General features: G+C 37.4%; 2 protein-coding genes and 1 long non-coding RNA gene across 3 annotated transcripts; 1 reads left to right on the plus strand and 2 right to left on the minus strand.

The window, feature by feature from the left end:
* Positions 1–551: 551 nt before the first annotated feature.
* On the plus strand, positions 552–5,435 carry LOC116182309. Its single transcript, XM_031502833.1, has 4 exons — positions 552–4,583; positions 4,640–4,777; positions 4,846–4,926; positions 4,989–5,435. Exon 1 carries the CDS (start codon positions 955–957, stop codon positions 2,146–2,148), a length of 1,194 nt encoding a protein of 397 aa, XP_031358693.1. The 5' UTR covers positions 552–954; the 3' UTR covers positions 2,149–4,583; positions 4,640–4,777; positions 4,846–4,926; positions 4,989–5,435.
* On the minus strand, positions 4,918–6,409 carry LOC116182310. The gene is made up of 2 exons (XR_004147477.1): positions 5,505–6,409; positions 4,918–5,280 (listed from the first exon to the last, which is right to left on the minus strand). It is a non-coding gene; the product is annotated as an uncharacterized LOC116182310 (long non-coding RNA).
* An 854-nt stretch (positions 6,410–7,263) lies between these two features.
* LOC116182313 lies at positions 7,264–8,932 on the minus strand. The gene is made up of 2 exons (XM_031502835.1): positions 8,690–8,932; positions 7,264–8,629 (listed from the first exon to the last, which is right to left on the minus strand). Exon 2 carries the CDS (start codon positions 8,104–8,106, stop codon positions 7,279–7,281), a length of 828 nt encoding a protein of 275 aa, XP_031358695.1. The 5' UTR covers positions 8,107–8,629; positions 8,690–8,932; the 3' UTR covers positions 7,264–7,278.
* Between the last annotated feature and the right edge of the window lie 10,732 nt (positions 8,933–19,664).

The following is a 19,664-nucleotide window of genomic DNA, read 5'->3' on the forward strand; positions in this document are numbered from 1 at the left end:
ACAATCCTCTGACCGGGGAAGTGAAGAAACTATAATTTGTACTTTTTCTATAAATAAAATGTAATGATAAAAATGTTCTTAGTCTTATTTCAACCGCCAAAAATGAAGGTGGTGATGCAAAAGCAAAAGCTGCCCATTCAAAATCTAGATACGACGCCAAATGTGGAGTATAAAAAAACACACGGCGAGTTACTTCCAAACAGTGTGAGATGCTTAATATGCGGACCGTCTAATTGCGGTAAAACGAATACGATGCTCAGTCTGTTAACTGAACCCAATGGTCTACGCTTCAAACACGTGTACGTCTATTCCAAATCGCTGAATCAGGACAAATATAGGCTTTTGGGTAAAATTCTTCAGCCGATGAAGGATATTGGCTACTTTACGTTTAGCGAAAACGCTGATATTATGGAACCCAATGCGGCCAAACCTAATTCAGTTTTTATCTTTGACGATATCGCATGTGAAAAACAGGATAACATTAGAGCGTACTTTTCAATGGGCAGGCATAACGCCATCGATTGTTTCTACTTGGGTCAGACGCATTCTAAAATTCCTAAACAATTGATTAGGGACAATGCCAACTTAATTGTTCTATTTGAACAGGACGACTTGAACTTGCGGCACATTTATGAAGATCACGTTGCTCCCATAATAACGATGCCGTTGTTCCGAGAGATGTGCTCGGAAAGTTGGCGAAATCCGTATGGATTTATGGTGATAAATAAGGATGCGGATGTGCAAAACGGCCGTTTCAGGAAAGGTTTCGATCACTATATAATACCGTGAAAACGTGTTTGTTATTCAGTTAGAAATAAACAGCTATCAAGTCAACAGCTTTCAAAATAAACAGCTTTCAAAATAAACAGCTTTCAAATAAGAGCTCATTGAAAAACAGGCTGTTCCCCCTGTTTGTTTACCTGTTCCCTTGATCGCATCATCATCATCATCATCATGGATACTAAAGAGATGGCCTTGAAACGACGAATAGTTCAAGCGCGTAAAGCGATACAGCAAAAGTACAATCGTCTCAAAGCGGATCGTTTTATTAAAGAAGTGGAGTTTGTACGAACGTATAAACCGTTAATTCAACCGCTATCCCAGATCGTAAAGAAAATCGAACCGCCGCCGTCATCATCGGTTATTGATACGAAAAAGGAGGAGCCAGAGGACGAAGTATTTACATCGCCCCCTAAAAAACGCCAATCTCCTGCAAAAAGAAAGTCACCACTACAACGTACGACTCCTGCGATACCTTATTACATGCGATCGAGACGAAGACCCTCTTCCCTTACCGAGATCAGTCCGCTGGCTAGACTGCCCTACTTTCAAAAATATCCGCCAACCGATATGAGTCCGATGGTTAGACCTTTTCACCCGACGGCTACTCCATCATTGAGACAGCCGCCGTCATTTCTACAGAGTACAGTGATAGGAGAGCATCAACCGGAGGAGGAAGAAGAAGAATCCTCTGTCGCATCATCATCTGCTTCATTACTCGATATGCAAGGTTCGCAAGCCTTTTTGGAACAATACAACCACCTACCGCGGATATACGTCGAGCGCATGATAAGGGATACGAGTAATGCAATTGACACGACTTTTGGAATTCATTATGATGTCGAAACGGATAAGTGGACGATGGGCAGGACGCCGGTGACGATAAGTGACGAAGATTTGGTCGTTAACGGGATCCGGTACAAAGGTACTGCGGGCCTATACGAACTGATCATTATGAATGAACCGAATGAATCGCTAGTATCCAATCAGGATAGAAATAACTATAAGCAGATAATAATAGCAACTCATGTCGCACGGCGCAATTACGATCCCACCGATCAGATTCGAGGCAATAAGAGCAAAAAGTATAAGCTCATAATAAAGCCTCTACTAAAGGAGGAGGAGGAAGAGACGAAGAGGGGGCGTGCGAAATCCGGAAGCGGTATATTCAAGGAACTCGGCCGACCGACCGAATACAAATACTGGAATAGCGTGCATGAACTGATTAGGGATTTAGAGGTTTTATGGGGTGAAAAAATGGCTGGTAACACTGGAGTACAAAATGATATAATATCAATCGTGGAAGAGCTGTACGAGGAAGGTTACATAAAAAAGCCCACGCGACCGTTTTTACGTCAACTAGTATAAATACCCCCTTTTCCGTCTTCTTGCCCACATTCGCCATGGATAAATTCGGACGTTCTCATACCCACGCTCAATTTGGGAAACTGCTAAAGACAAAATTTTCCATTACCGACGATACTATAAATGTGGAAAATAAGAGACTAAGTAATGTTGTGGATCCTATTGAACGTCACGATGCCCTAACGTTGCAACACTACCTATCAACAAGACTAAATCTCAACGGAAACCGGTTAATGAACCTCGCCGATCCAGTAGACGACCGCGATGCCATAAATAAAGGGTACCTCACACAATACATGCAGATTGCGAAAGCGCCCGTAGACAGTCTTCGCAATTACGTAGCGGTACTAGAGGAAGAGTTGAAAGCGGTCAAAGAAACTTTACATAAACTAATAGAGGATGCAGCAGGTGGTGAACGAGTTACACAAAGCGGCGCGCAAAAACTTCCCTCGTAGACGTACCATCATTAAAGGCTTCGATGATCTTTGGCAAGCAGATCTAGCCGAATTTATACCTTACGCAAAAGAGAATAAAGGCTACAAATACATATTAGTAGTTATCGATTGTTTTTCAAAATATCTATGGACGCGAGGGTTGAAGACTAAAACGGGTGAGGAGGTGACAAAAGCCGTACAGGCTATTTTCAAATCTACGAGACGCAGACCGAAAAATCTACAGACCGATGCAGGGAAGGAATTCTATAACAAATCATTCGCCAAATTAATGATGCAAGAACGCATTAATCACTATTCCACGTACAGTACGAAAAAGGCCGCACTGGCCGAGAGGGTTATAAGAAGTATAAAAAACCCCTTGTACCGGCAGTTTAGTTTACGCGGAAAATATGTATGGATAGATGCAATCGAATCGATCACGAGCGAGTACAATAATCGTAAACATCGAACAACGGGGATGAAACCGATCGAAGTGAAGGCCGATACAAAGCTGGACGCCTACAACCACATCAAGCTCTTCAACAATAAGAAATGCCGTTTTAATGTCGGCGATGTAGTTCGAATTAGCAAATTTAAATCCATATTTGCGAAGGGCTACACCCCCAATTGGTCCAGTGAGCTGTTCAAAATTATAAAAGTACAAATAACAAATCCGGTCACGTATTTGTTGGAAGACATGAAGGCTAAACCGATTTTAGGTGGATTTTACGAACATGAGTTGCAGAAGGCCAAGTATTCGGACGTATACTTGGTTGAAAAAGTCCTGCGTCGCAAGAAAGACAAAGTGTACGTGAAATGGTTGGGTCTGGACGAGAAATCGTGGATTGATAAAAATAATGTTGTTCTATAAGGTTATGATGTGTCGATTTGAATAAATAAATAACTAAAAACTTAAATATTTACTTTTTATTATTGTAATTCACCATACAACATATTTCCTAGTGTCTCTTTTTCTCGATGTCATCTATTCCACCACCCTCCTTTTTTATCGAGATATTTTTCAATTGTTGTTAGAAGTGATTATTGAAATATGTCGAACAATATCAGATTCCATTTTCCATCATATCTACCCATAACACGGTGCTGCGACAAATTCCAAGAGTGGCAGGAAATTCGTTATCGTATCTTACATAGATAATCGTTTGTCCCAGACACTCACACCCCACACTTCTTGTTAGGGGTTATGCAAAATTGACGAAATGCGATATACAGATACTACGTCAATGATGCACAGAAGTCATGAGATCTCACGGATTAAAGCTCATTTAAAGTTCATCTTCCCAGTACATTAATGAATATTATCATTGTTAAACTGAGGTGAATGGTCTCTGCCGTCTTCTGGGAATCTTCAATGTTGCAGGTGTTTCACGGGTATCATTTGGGACAATGGTTGATATGTGTGTGTGAGAACGTCCTTGATGTTATTTTAGAATCACTCTTTTGCTAACTCCAACAAAAACCTCCACATATATACCTAGGGGTAGACATTTTGCGGCACAAGTGTTAATCTGCACGTTATCGTCATGTCTTCAACCAAACGCGCCAACAAGTTGACTTTAAAAAAAAGTGCAACGAGTAAGAAGCCTTACATAAATGCCTGTGGGGGTGGTGGACGCTCAATCTTAAAGACCGCCTTAGAAAAACCTACAAAATTATCCGATGGTGATGTGATCAACCTCGTCACGGAAGATGAAGAAGGACATCGGGAAAGGTAAGTTGTAAACTTGTATAATAATTTAGTACTGGCTCTCCACCATCCATATAGATACTAATGTTGTAGGTATTATTTTATTTTTTTTATAGAACAATAGCTACCACCACCACCACAAATGAACTGGAAGATTTTCTAAAAGAATATGAGGGAAATTTCAATCATGTTTACGCTCCTCCAATTACAACGATTCCTCCACCTCCCATGAGACCCCCGGTGATAGATCCCAGACATGGCCAGCAACAACAACAGCAACAACAACAACAGTTAAGGTACAAATTATTGTTCACGAAAAATAAAATTTCTAATGCATATATGTTTTTTACAGCCAGTATCCATCAGTACAAATATTGGAGCACATTATAATTCCTGCGCCGCTACCCCAGGCAAATACTCAAACGCAGCCACCAGAAAATGGTAGCTTTACATCCACAAATCCTCGATGGGGTGGCATGCATCAATTTCCGTAAGTTTACTCATTACTGTACCTCCGTTTATATGAAAAATACTAATTATTCTAATGTTACGTTACAGAAATAATCCAGCTCAACAACAACAACAACCAAATTTACCACTACAGCTACCTGTAAATAACGGCGGCAACAATCACTTTCAGTAAGTTACTTTTATTATACATACAATCTATTTTTAATACTGTGTTTTTCTTATTGTTACAGTGCCCCGTTGCCTAGGGGGGAAAAAGATATGCAATTACTAAGAGAATTTTATGAAAACGTCTCTCCGCCGTCTTCAGCAGCCATCGACCAAGAAGAGGCGCCACCACCACCGCCGCCATCTCATGAATCGCCCAGATGGCGCGAGCCATCCACACCCCAAGAGCTGGCGATGTTATCAATGGGGTGTCTGGAGAAGATGCTGACAACTTTCCAGGCCAGACAAAGAAATTCCCAACTCCAGACGGAGCGTTTAGAACGGGAGTTGGATGCATCACGAGTTCAAGATGAAAACCTGCATCGAGAGATGAAATTTATTATAAGTTACATGGAATTTTTAAAAAATAATTAATTTTTCTTTTCAAATTTAACTTCACATTTGTAATTAATAAGTAAAACATTAATGTAATGTACCTAATTTGTAGAAAATACATGGATTATTTAATGCGATTGTTGATATTAATTAATTTAGTTTATCTGCCACAAACATTCACGGAAATGTAATATTTACGTACCTACCTGAGTTCGAGTGAAAATACTAATCCGAATTAATCATTATCACAAAGAAACACCAAAATTATTTTCCACAACACATCGCGAATCGGCGAATATCACTGTGCAATGAAATGAGTGCATACGCAAGTCGGCATAATGCGAGCTGATAATTTTCTATTTTTACCAAATGCGCGATACCATGCAGAACGTCTATTCACGGTAGGTACAGTGTACTCGTTTTTAAAATTGAGAGTTCATTAAACACCAATCCCCAAATTTTTTTAAAGAGGCTGGTTCTAAAGGATGGATGTCGGGGGAAAATGAATAAGCACCCTTTATACATTCTTTTAATTCGCAAACTTTACATACAAATTGTCTTAATTGGTACACAAGAAATAACCATCGTCGTCGTATTTATGCCATTGCCTCACACACAAAGAAATAATCCTTGCCTTAACTGCCACTGTATGAATCATTACAAAATCAGTTTTTTCATACGGCGCTGACAACCCAGCATTTCAACATCCCACTTTAATTTTCTAATTTTCAGTAACAGTTCGTCAATTCTTTTTTTCCGTTGCTGCTGCTGCTGCTGTGGATGATGATGAACAATGGCTCTTGACATCTCGCCTATTATAGAATTATTGAGCAAAGACCCATTACAACAAACACTTATATTAATCTGAACCACACCCATTCTTAAGTCGCCTTGATCACCCGAAAACAATACACCCTTTGTTCTCAAACTCCGCTCGACAGACAAACACCGCATGGCCTTGAAAGTGAGCCAGTATCGGCACGCATTAAGCTTTGAGTGAGCCAAAATCGATATGACCTTAAGAGTCTTCTGTACCCACTGCATCCAATGTAAATTTCCATAAGAGCGCCCGCCATAAAAACTATAGTTGTTTTTCAAAGACAATTTTTTTAAGAACTATTTTATAAATTTAGACCTTTATCTACAAAATGTTCGGACTATTTTTTTTTAAGTTTATACCAACTGAATACCGATTGTTTAAAGATTAGATGTTTCGCACCGATTATTGCGCTAATCTGTTTTATTTTTTTACTCTCGATCAAGACGATTTATGGAAAAAGTAAACCGACAGTTTTTTAAATAAGTTACATGACCCCAAAAAATGAAGTCATAATTTTTGTAAATAAAGTCTGTATCTTGGCGGGCGTTAAATCAACAATTTGAGTGTAACAAGTGGCGCCGCTGCACAGTGTCGGTGGGAACTAACTAAGGACCAAGACAGGACTTAACAAAGCAAGAATATCATCTTATCTCTTGCAGCTATAATCATCTATACACTATAATGTAAAAAAAAGTTGCGCTTAGGTAAAGAAGACTCTTAACGGCGCGGCGGTTCGATTTACTTAACGATCTGGGATAGCGGTTGAATTAGCGATTTATACGTTCGTACAAACTCCACTTCTTTAATAAAACGATCCGCTTTGAGACGATTATACTTTACACGCTTAAACTATTCGTCGTTTCAAGGCCATTTCTTTAGTATCCATGATGATGCAATCAAGGGAATAGGTAAACAAACAGGGGGAACAGCCTGTTTATTTTGAAAGCTGTTTATTATAAAAAAATGTCGTCTAGGGCATTTATGCCGGGATCGCCTCGCTTTAGCCTTTTATCTAATTTAGTACCAGGTCCGCAATACTGATAGCCAGGAATATGTAGTTCCACTGGAAGTTTGTTTATGAGATTATTAACCAAGCCACTCCCATCCGTACACTTCATCACTTCCATCAAATAAAACAAAAATGCTCAAATAAAGTACGTTTATTGACATATGTGATACATAAAATAAGTAGGTCGATAGTATAATAATTCCATCATGCAAACTGTATTATGAGAATTGACGTTAAACTTATAGTTTAATACGTCTTCAATATCGCGATAGATGTTGTCATCGTCGCCCTCGTCCTCGTTACCAAACTCCATTTTACGAAAATGACGGTAGTTAATCACCTGTTCGATAACATCCTGATAGAAACAGGACAGAGCGTACGATTCCAGTAAATCCAAACGATAGTTGATTATATCTTTTAGATTAAACAATTCTTCAACGACGTACTTACTCATCGTGCAATAATGCAGCTTATCACGTTGTATTGTTACGCTCTCTAATATTTTCTCAGTCGTCGTGGGATCCCGCACAAATTTCCTGTTATAATGAATAGTAAAATTTGCGTTAAGCGATTCAGAACTTTTGTCGTGCTCAATATCTTCTTCCTTAACATTGGACCAGTCGATCCAATTTTCGAGCTCTTGAGATCTAAAGAACTTCATCTCGAGATATGTTTGGTGCTTTAGAAGCATTTCCCAATCTTCTTTCACCATCACTATCGCATTTAATGGAGAGTGCACAATTCGTAAAACTGGGGCCAAATTAAGATGCGTACTGTAGCCAATTTCAATATATTTCTTCGAATTGCTTTCACCATCGTAGAGGTCATATGATGAGCAATCGATTAAACGTTCGTCGGCAGCTTTACTATGCACATTTTCGGCAAACTGGGTGATAGAATCATCACTAGTGTCTTTGTTGTTATTACAGCACCAGCACGAGCACGAGAAATAATTATTAGTACAACTGATTGTATCCATTTTGGAGCTTTTTTTCGTTGAGATGATCTCGACCCCACGATCACAGAACAACTAAAGTGTTTCTAAGGGTGGATATGCATTTAAATAAGAGACACAATTTCTCTCTCTCATCAACAACATTTTATTATTTCTCTCTATCTCATTTACAACTTTTTTACATAAATGTTAAATTAGTAGTCTTCCCCGCCGTTCCGGCGCTTGTTATAAACACTTCTTCCCTGGACAAGGTGTCCTTGAAGATCTGCAGACGGTTGTCGCTCTTGAAGTAGTCATAAAAGCGCAAAGGAAGGATGCACTTAAAGTTCTCAGTATCGATCAGTATTCGGTCGCCATATTTGGTATTGATTAGGTCGATACCAATCACTTTATACTTTTCACCGACCTTCATATCCTTGACGTTCTTGAAAGGTTTGCAGTAGGTGCTACTGTTGAGTTGATTAAGATCCATTTTAACTGATTAGCGAACACTATTCGACTGATTCCATTCACCGTTTCTACCACCATTATATTGCTGTCTGTTGACCTTGAAATTTAATGCGATAAACATTACTGTCTGGTGACCTTGAAATCTAGTGCGATATACCATTACATTGAGTTCTGGTGACCTTGAAATCTAGTCAGATAAACTGATAAACGATGATTTTCTGCTAAGACGGGAGACAATATCTTACAAAATTGCTCTATTTTTGTACTAAAGCGAAATCTATCCAAGGCCATAGTTTCCCAAGGCCCTTTTCGTGCCGCACTATATGCAAAGGACCACGCGATCAGTACATACACGCGATTGTTACTATCGTCAAATGTAACTTTCTTCATCACCATATTATGTATTTACCCAACTGAGTCTCGTTCAGTCCGTTTATAAGGCAATCAACGCATATTTTGTAATTTAAAAAGAGTCTACATAGTTCAATCCCCAACTCATACGTTTGGACAATGTTTTGACACTGTTCCCTAAAAGTCTCAGGTCCATAGACCGCCTCATGCTCAGCATCAGATAGCAATACCAATAAGGTTTGATGAAGGCATTCAACAGCCGTTCGCCGCATATTCCCCCTTAACACTAACCACATTTCAAGCTAACATCTTCTAATATCTATATTTAAATTGCAACACGTTTGACCTTGAGGCGGCACCCCAGAAAAACACAAACAATTTGATTACACACAAACAACATACACAACCTCCCTTTGTTCTCAGCGATCGACCTTGAAATCCAACGGCCTTGAGCCGCCGCCACCCCCCCTCCACACAAACAATACACCCCTTTGTTCTCACAACTCGACCTTGAAATCCAATGGCCTTCACCCATCACCCCCTCCGAAAAACACAAACAATACCCCCCTTTCTTCTCAACACTCGACCTTGAAATCCAATGGCCTTCAGCCATCACCCCCCCTCCGAAAAACACAAACAATACACCCCTTTCTTCTCAACACTCGACCTTGAAACCCACCCACCCACTTACGCAATACCACTTTGACCTTCAACACCACTTTGACCTTGAAACGCTAACACTTCAATCATATGGCACTTTTCAATGTAAAGTGAGCCAGGATCGGCCTTACTATACTACTAACAAACTCCTCTATATACACTTACAATCCCTACCCGAACCCGGAGTTGAACCCAGTATTCCAGTATTTTATGACTCTTCATCAAATAATTTATTAATTTAAGAGATAGTATACCAATATGGAGAGACATTACACCGATGCTACCAGAAGTACCCGATACTTGTCATTTTATCACCTCGTGATCGATTTAGTCTTCATAAATACGTGCCTGGAGTTTCACTTTGAAGTAAGAACTGGAGCTCAAGAAATTCTTCCTAGTAAGGTGAAATTAGAATTAGGTGACACTAACGCAATAAGATTCAGAAACTCAAAAAAATCCGATACAACTGAATACCGAACAATCCTAGAGATCGTTTTTGTGCGGACGGACAGACAGACAGCAATACAAAATTATACATGATCTTGAGGAGATAACAACCAACAACAGAACGACAGAATAATGATCAATTAATTTATTGATTTTAATTAGCTATAGTTTGTACTTTGTACTGTAGTATCGCATTATGCATCTATTTTATTTTCTCTACATTAATTTTTTTAATTAATTTTTTACAATTCTCTTTATTACTTACACAGTAATGTTACAGAGTAACGGTATAATTGTCTCATTTGTTATATGGCAGTTATTGAATAAAGGCATATTATACATTCCTACCATTCATATGTAGCCACTATAATGTATGAATTACGGCTTCGGTTATATACAGGGTGTTAGGTAATTAGTTAAAGTTAGTCAGAGGGAGTGGAAAGAAAAAAGAATCAAAAGCGCCACAAAACTGTGAATATTATTGGCGTAAAAGTTGATCCCATAACATCCGAGAACACAACAATGTGAAGTAATAAAAAATTATATTAGTAGGAAGATCTTACTATTCGACTTAAACTTGCGTCATTAATTAGCATTATTAGCAACTAAAATGGAGGTAGTGGGAAGATCAATACATTAGTGAAGTCGAGAAACTCCTTTCATGAAAAACCAATACTGCAATATACAGCTTCCTCACCTTTAAATGACATTTATGATACCTATTACAATATGATTGTGAATAACGCGTTTTTCAACTGGTAGGTAACACAAACTGAATGTATTATTATTTATCAGTAAATATAAGAAAGTATCGTTAATAACGTGCTTAGTGTATAGATACATTATTAAACAGAGTTTTTGTAAAATCGTTTATGAATATTTTAAATAGAAGACCGTCTACTTGAAAGCCATTTATAAAGCACTGAAAAGTTTACAGAAAGCTTATCGGCAAAATATAAAAGTTTAGTTCGCTTAAGGATACGAAAATCTTATCGTAAATCATTTTTACAAAATTTTGCAAAAGTTACTTACTTCTCAACATGTCTGATATCTTATCTGACCCAGATTAATAAAGCGCTAACGTAACTGCCGACAAAACAACAGTACAAGACCCGTAAAAGTTTTCAGATACTCTCTTTCGTTTTATAAATTATTCGTGAGCCATCAATGTGGTTTGAGCTTTCAAGCTACCACGTAGGTATCTTGATCAAATTACAAAACTCATGGGACAAAAAGCCCTGCTATTTACAGTTTTAAGTTAATCAATGCTCAGTCTTCGGGACCCTCGCTGCTTTATTATTATTTTTTAAATACCGAAATGAACGGGCGTCTCGCTATGGTCTATTTTTATTAAAAGTTAAGCAAGTTTTAAATAATAAACGAATCTACAAGCTCAAAGTACACAAATTGGTAAATAAATATAGGAGGAAATTGTAAGGGAAGTAAACTGTGGATTATGCTTTAATATTCTCGTATATGAAGCATTTTTAGCGTACACTTCCTCCGTTATACTACGGAAGTTGTTTAACTTACATTAACAAAAATTGGACTAAATATAATAAGAAATTATGTTACGAAAGTTTCCCGTCTTTAACTACTAGTCCCGAAGTTTAAAAACACCTGGGATTAAAAATGTGGAATTATTGGATTGGTTTCTACTGTAAAAAATGAGGTTCGTTACGTAAACACACACAAGTGTAAAAATATTTCACTAAGCCATCCCTAATTACCTGCTCCTCTAATCATTCATGCACTAATTAATGATGGGCGGGGACTTCAAAGAAAAAAGGACACGGCAACGGCTACCGTCTTTTAACAAAGCCTTCGGTTTATTGACATTTTTGAAACGAGTTAAATTCTTCCACTGGCAAACAACGTGGTGGTCAAGGTGTTTAAGAAAAACAACGAGCACAATTTAAAATATTTCAGATACTGCCGTTTCGAAGCAAAAAATTTAAGGTTATAGAAGATTATAAATCTTGTAGTGGTATTCGAATTAAATTGTTTTATAAAAAAGGAAACAAATTCGATCATGCTCTTAAAAAGTTTATGATCTACATCCTTTGCATTACATAAACGTAGATTTATCATTAATTGTAACGGCACAAATAGCCATTCTTGAACAATTTTAGCATTGACATTAAATTATTGTTGTAATTGTAAAAGTGTTGGCTAGTACACAATTCATCAACACCATAAATATCATTTTTGAACCCATAGATTTTTTAGTGTGTTGACAGCATAAATAAGGCGCATAGAAAGGTGGCACTTAATTTATGCTAATCACATTAACATCAACGATAATTAAACTGAATGTTAGGGAAAACTTCATTTCATGTGGCCGAAAATAGTTAACACATGAACTGTCCGTGGATTTGGAAATTTATGTCTACCTGTTGGTGTTTTAATGTGAGCCGACTGTGTGATATGCACACGGTTAAGCGTTGAAGAATTCCATTCTCTTTTTCGTTTTAACAAAAAAGTGTTTCAACAGTTGATGTTGGAAGAGAAGGATATCTATTACCATTTTATTTAATAGGGGATTAGTGTAACTTTTTGACGTGAAAGAGAAGTGGAAGTAATGCTTACAGTATTTACAACATATTCGCTGTTGCTTATTGCTAGTAGTCAATACGCATACAATACGCAAAAATCAAATACACCTACCGTCGTTCGGTTAAATAAAGGAACACAAAGGGCAAGAATGCGATTTATCGTTATCCCAGTTATGTTTATTAAGCTCTCTACATGATTTTATGGCACCGTAAAAGGGTTTGGTTTATAAGTTTACGCGAATGTCATTGCCCCACCTTTAAACCCTTCATAATAAATTATGCTTTATTTGTGCAACAAATCAATATTTTTATATCGTCCGTCATACATCGCAATCGAACTTCCTGTAATCTCAAGGTGTGGGTATTTAGGCATAAATATTTCATATTTGCAATAATTTAAATTTCTATACCGCTGTGGGGTAGTGTCCATCACTGTATACTGTTGGGATCGTGGTGGTGCAAATATGCAAACTGTTTATACCCTAAAGAGTCGCGATAATTGAAAGAAAACAACTTTTTGGTTGTGTTGCGACAGAGTTCCCGATTTAATATAAACTCGTATATTTGTGCACAGAAAACAAATCCCATGACCATGTTTGAAAACACAGGTTAGTTAAAATAGAGGGTAATCAATGATTACGGTCATATTGTAAAACGATACCTAAAGGAATTTGCTGTCAGTCATACCAATATTATTTACGCAAAGTGCCACATTTACACTTAATGAACAACTGTATTGTCTCCGTGATGATAAGAATTACGACTAGGGGCTACATACCGTAAATAAACACTCTTCAAATGAGGTCGCTTGAAGTAGTTCTTTAAACTGTAAAAGAAACGCACATGAAAATAAGCCCTCAATAGCATTTTGATATCAATCTTGAGGCAAAAACTTTTTGTACACCATTTATGGCTATCGAAATACCAAATAACTACACGGTAGACTTTCAACTTTCTGGTTTTCAAACCTTGGATAGGTATCGCCCATGTGACCTATCAGTTACCGTGACAATATCAAACATCCAAGACTTACACCAGATGGTCCGACCCAGTATTACAAATAGATATCCATCTGTTTAAAATACGTACGATTTACCGTTCGATTCGAATTCTTTCAATCGGAAAAATCTGTTGAACGAGGGTGTAAGTATAATTAAACCCTTGACTGTCAAACGGCGACTCTCAAATCCTGTCAGCACTTTCAATGATGAGGGCTTTTGGCTGCAGAATATGATCTCTCTTTTTCTGTCTCTAACTACCGAAAAACCTAGGCGTCCGAAGTGCTGTGACAAACCTAAACCAACTGGTTCAACGTTATTCAAAATTAATGTCATTCATTTTTATAAAGTGCATAATAAATCTTTTGGCCTAAAAATTCAGTGTAAAGTGAAGCGTCAAATACTAATTAGTACAATCGCATGGCCCCGAGCACTATATAAATGCATCGAGCACCGCCACTCCAGCGATGCCAGATCTAGGGCTGTGTTACTAGGTGATGTGTACATATTGCGCAAATCCTTTAGTGTAATAAATTAAACAAATATAGCAAACGAGCTGCTGGGTGTGTGCAAAACCAAATTTTAAACCTGATGTTAGTTTTGCTTTTATTTAAAGTGTAATGTATGAAATTTCATTTAATTGCATCCATAAATAAGAAAGTTGGCACCGCACATCCTACATAAAACCAAATTTGGAAAATGGCGCTACATTTGCTTTTATTCCAAGTGGATATGTATCAAATTTCATTCGAATGCGTCCATAAATAAGAAAGTTGGCACTGCGCATGCGCAAAACCAAATTTTGAAACTGGTGTTAAATTTGCATTTATTCCAAGTGGCTATGTATCAAATTTCATTTAAATACCCATAAATAAGAAAATTTGCAATTCAGTCGTGTAAATGGTCGAGATGCGCAAAGGGCACTGTGAATGCTGATCGATTAGATTCACTAACTCCGATCTACAAATTTGACAAAGAATCCACCTGCAAAATTTCATCGTAATCGGTCCATTGGTTTATGAGTTAAGGTGATCACGGACGGACGGACGGACGGACAGACAGCGTGGATTCATTTAGTCTGTGTGATAATGTTTAACGACGTTTGGTGAACATCTAAGTGCGTACATGTTTGTCGTAATGTTCGATCGTGTGTTTCCAGCTTTATAGGCCCGTCTCCGAGCTTGCGATAACAATTTTGTTATCGATGCGTAAAAGCTAATTAAGTTGTAGATAAGCAGTTGTTCGCTAATAAGAACACCCTGGTGTGAGTTTGTCGGCGACGCGTAATCACTTGATTGGTGATCGTTGACAAAATCATAAAGAGGCAGCATCGGAATATGGTATGAGTCTTTACATAGCCGAAGAAAACGTTAAACGAAGGTTTTTATGGGTGCATTTTTGTAAAAGACAGTCAGTCTTAGTGGTCGTAATAGAAAAAAGTTATCGCTTAAGTGAATCCTTTCTATAAGGTTTTGAAGTACCTGTTAAAGTGTTATTTAAATCAAGAATCAAGTGATAGTAAAGAAGTGAAGTCTCGTAATCAATCTCAATTTTGTTGGTGTTTGTTTAAAGAAAATCATTTGTGATCGGATGTTGAGGATTATTAACTTTAAGGTAATCAAAACCTTGTTTAACTAATTTACTTCAATCGATCTTTCTTTGTTAGATATTCAAGGATTAGCTTTAGTGTTTAATCCAGCCCAAAATTGCGACCCAGGATAAATTTTCGATCCGTGTCCTGGTTAGGATCAAATGATTACTGATAATACTTATATAACTGTCTTATACTTTTGACGGGACTAATATTAAGCTTAAGTCAATATTGTTGTGTAACCTACAGGGGGTTGTCGTTTCTCTAGGTTGAAACAATGCAGAAGATGAGAGAGAGCCACCCTGTAGTGATAAATTTACGTGTTGTTAACGTAATTTCAGTCTAAGTATTGAAAACTGCAGTGGGGACACCCTGTATGTAAAATTATTCAAGAGTGTTTCATAATATCTGGGGAATTGTATTGCAAAACGACACATGAATGCAAACAGTTGATCAATCGTCACTTTAATGTTAGTTATTTATTGTAAAATTGTAATTGTTTAATTAATTTAATTCTATTTCTTTTTTCAAACACATAAATAAAGGAACACGTAATAGAAATCGTAATGTGAACCTGGTCAGGTGTTTGTTAAAAAAAGAGGTCCTTATCGAAAAAACTAATCGGTTTTGTAAAAACAATACCATGTGCGAGATACGCAATGCATGTGTTTATCAGTACGGGTTACCGAGTAGTGCTTCTTGGATCGCCGGGAAACTACGATATGAAATTGATGAATGGAGGTGGTCTCTACTTTAAAACAAGAGATGAAAAATACATGGTGCTGTTTTTCGGGTCAATTGTAAAAGCATATGTCACTGTTGCTCTAAATTTGACGGGCAGTTTCGCAAAGTTTTTCTCCAGTTAAGTGTTGTGTAATTAAAAAATTTTATCACCCGATCGGCCATTACAATTATTTTTTAACTTCATCAAACAAGTTATTGGATTGTCAAAGTAATGTGTTAAACAAGACGGAGTTTTAGAAGCTGTTTTTTTCAAAGAGTCAGCCTCGCATTTTAACGTGGAAACTGCGCCTCGATCCTGGGAACCTCTCCCGCTGGAATGGAGCTGTATCAGATATTTTATTTGTAGTCCATTCATTGCTTTTATTTTAAAAACTTATTTTTTTAATTAGATAAATGTCTAAAAACATAGTTTCCATACCTGTTATATGTATAAGCAGCTTATGCCGCCAAGACCATATAATAGGACGTATAACAAATTCAAGGTTTCTAACCCATAGGTAACACAATATGCACCTAGTAATAAGAAGAAGAACTGAGCCATTATAAATATTCGTCGTTGTCTCCAAGACGAGTAGGCCTAGCCTGCGGTGTTGCGCTAGTATATTTATTATGGAAAAATAACGTGACAGATGTATATGAATTTATGAATACAGTGGTTGCTGTCTATGGCATATTAATTAAATATGTAATATGTAGCTGTGTGCATGCCCACTACAGTGTTGGGTTAGAAGAAATGTTAAACATAACATATAATTTAGTTTGCGCCTGCAACTGCTTTAGTTTAGGTACCAAATCCACAAATAAATTAGGCAATTGGGTTACCTATGTGTATTATCAGGACTAAGATTAATGGTATCAAATCAAAATTGCTATTGCGGAATATTCCAACATTTTACCTACAGCAAGAACGTATAGTAGACTTATTTCTTGAAGTAATTTGTTTCTGATTTTCTTTTCCGATTCGCAATTTCAATTCAGAATCTTTGTCATTTTTTTTCATTTCATGTAATATTGTTTGCGATCCCTTCGAATTGCCTGCAACAGATCATTTTTCGTTCTCGCGAATGTATTTTTGTCTTTTTGTGACAAGTCTGATGGAATGTATTCACATATTAAATATTGTTTACATGTAAATAATATTGAGAGTGGCGGTTATACCTATTTAGGTGAGCATCATAATAAAAAGATATACCCATAATTTGGGATCTTGTTTTGTATTATAAAAAAAAACTAAAGTATATACGTTATACTGACTAGAAAATAATATGTAACTTTAATCACAATTTTTAATTGCAATACAATGATGTAAAACTCGACGGGGGTTGCAATTTAAAAATCATGGAGTTCCCCCTTAAAAAACCCCAAATGTATGACCGTTTTAAACCATGTAAAATGTATTTTACCCAAAATCGCCCTGAAACCTTCATTTTCATGGTTACTTTCTGTTAGGAAATTTTAGTTTCGATGACAGGGGCAGAACAGATTACGTTTACTGGCGCTTGCCACTTTACTGGCCGCACCTGTCACTTTACCGGCCGCATTTGTGACATTTCCAAATGTCTATAATGACTCATGTCAACACTGACAGGTTGACATTAGTCAAATTTTCTACATGAAAATTAAAATGTTATATTAAAATACGATTTCGGGTAAAATTTAATACAAAACTCGTCAGTAAAATGACATTATCTGACTCAATATTTCCTCGCCAGTAATGTATCATTTTCCTAACTTTTATGTAAATAACTATTGTATGGCCCTTCATTGGTCCCCAAATGTTCACATTGTTTTCTTCACTGGTTTGTACCGGGATTTTTGAGAAACTCTGATAATATGATTATAAGAGATTTTTCGCATAGTTTCACATTTCACTCACAAAACACATGTGAAGCTAGTTCATGCAAATCAACATTTAAATTTAGAATGCTATAATTTTTCCGTATACGTTCAGCATAGATACTATAAAGAAAAATGTAGTGTTTTCAATTTTATTAATTTGAAAGCCACAGTGGCCTTGATGAACTCCTTCATTTAGGGCCTGTTTTTACACATACCATGCACACACGCGTTCGTCACGTCAAACAATTAACTCCACTCCAACCGTTACCAATAAAATAAAGTCCCGTTTAAACGCTGTCTTCCGCATTTAAAGGACCCACCACTTCCAACATAGAAGAATATCCTTTCTTTCACCTACACCGTCATTACAATTAGACTTGAAGAATGCCAGTTTTGACAGAACGCGTCGGGTGTCCCCATTTACGCCGAAAACGCGCACATTTTCGTAAAACACCTGCATCTTCTTAACAGAACCACATGTGCATTAATTATTTATTAATGAATTAATACTATGTTTTGCCAGTACAGAACAGCTTAACACCAATGTGATAAATGGTGGTTTCCTTCTATACCGTATGAAATTGAAACCGTTCTCCAAAACTTCTTCAATTTGCCATCAGCACACTATCTACGTATAGAAACATTACGGTGCACTTTGTATGGTTTTGGTGGCGTCGACAGCACAAAACGACCAGAAGCGAAGAGGTCCGACAAAAACTTTGGTTGACATTAACTGTAAAGAAAATACGACAATCACTGTTGAACAGGAATATTTCCTCTCCAATGACGAGGCCGATTCAGTTCCTTACTGAGAACATGACAGCAGCAGGGATTGAAACAACCGTTGCAACAGAAGATGTCGATGGCACTATTGTCAGGTGCGGGTTGGATCAGGCTGCCGCACATCCAACTGTTGTTATAGTTGGGGAGGTTGTCGACTTGATAGTACTCTTCATAGGATTGACTCCACCAAATATCAACGTGTTCTTCATAAAATCAGGGCGTAGGAAGACTGGAGGCCATACTGTTTCTGTTTACTGATTCCATTCGCCACGACAATTCTCCTTCTCCACAGCTTCTCCGTATTCGACACCACCTCTATGGAAAGAGAAAAGTGGGAAACCTGTACACAGCTAGACCAGAACTAACCCAAAAATGTCCGACATTTTCAATCAGCCCTCAACATCGCCATAGCGAATTGAACAGGCCGGCGAGAAGCTGATTCCTCTTACCAGAGGAGCTCGGAAGCAGCACTCGTTCACAGCATACCTACAAGTATCTTTAATTACACCAGTTGTCGAATACTGTTTGAGCATACATTACGCTTACTACTTTTTTACATTTAATTTTTTTACATTGGTTCGGCAACCCTCACTACTTACCCAATGGGGATGGATCAAAGGAGATGATGGCATCCTAAAGCAGGCGACAATCAACGACCCAGTTGCACCTGAGTCCATTTTTAACACTATATTTTGCCAATACATCACTGCTTGTAGGGTGCGATACGGTTTATTTTTATTTTTTTTCATTACAAGCATTATTAATGCTCACGGTATATTCCCTTGAAAGATCCTCGGAACTTTTGAATAGATGGCTTTGCGGCCCCGGGCCGTGATTTGTGGTTATCGATTGTCCACATTCATTTTCCCTTCTTTTGTGAACCGTGACAAAATGTACTTCATTGTAATCAAACAACTGAAGCGTTAGTGAGAACGCATGGAATTTTAATTGCCATCATCCATATTTTATTAATCTCTGGGAATTCGATTCATTAAATTGGGAATTCTGGAATAATTAATGAACGGATTCGCCTTTAACTACGTATGGAGGATATAATTGCGTTTTTGTTCTTTATCGTAAATAACGCCATTATCAATATCAATTTATTTGTGGAAACTTGTCTTAAAACTCAGTAATTAATTTAACTATCATTAACGATCATTC

Source organism: Photinus pyralis, unplaced genomic scaffold (assembly GCF_008802855.1).
Source record: "Photinus pyralis isolate 1611_PpyrPB1 unplaced genomic scaffold, Ppyr1.3 Ppyr1.4_unclustered_Scaffold4609, whole genome shotgun sequence".
Classification (NCBI taxonomy): Eukaryota; Metazoa; Arthropoda; class Insecta; order Coleoptera; family Lampyridae; genus Photinus; species Photinus pyralis.

Bases quoted from the DNA above. Each gene is read 5' to 3' on its own strand.
- LOC116182309 (XM_031502833.1), top strand. From the start codon at position 955: ATGGATACTAAAGAGATGGCCTTGAAACGACGAATAGTTCAAGCGCGT.
- LOC116182313 (XM_031502835.1), bottom strand. From the start codon at position 8,106: ATGGATACAATCAGTTGTACTAATAATTATTTCTCGTGCTCGTGCTGG.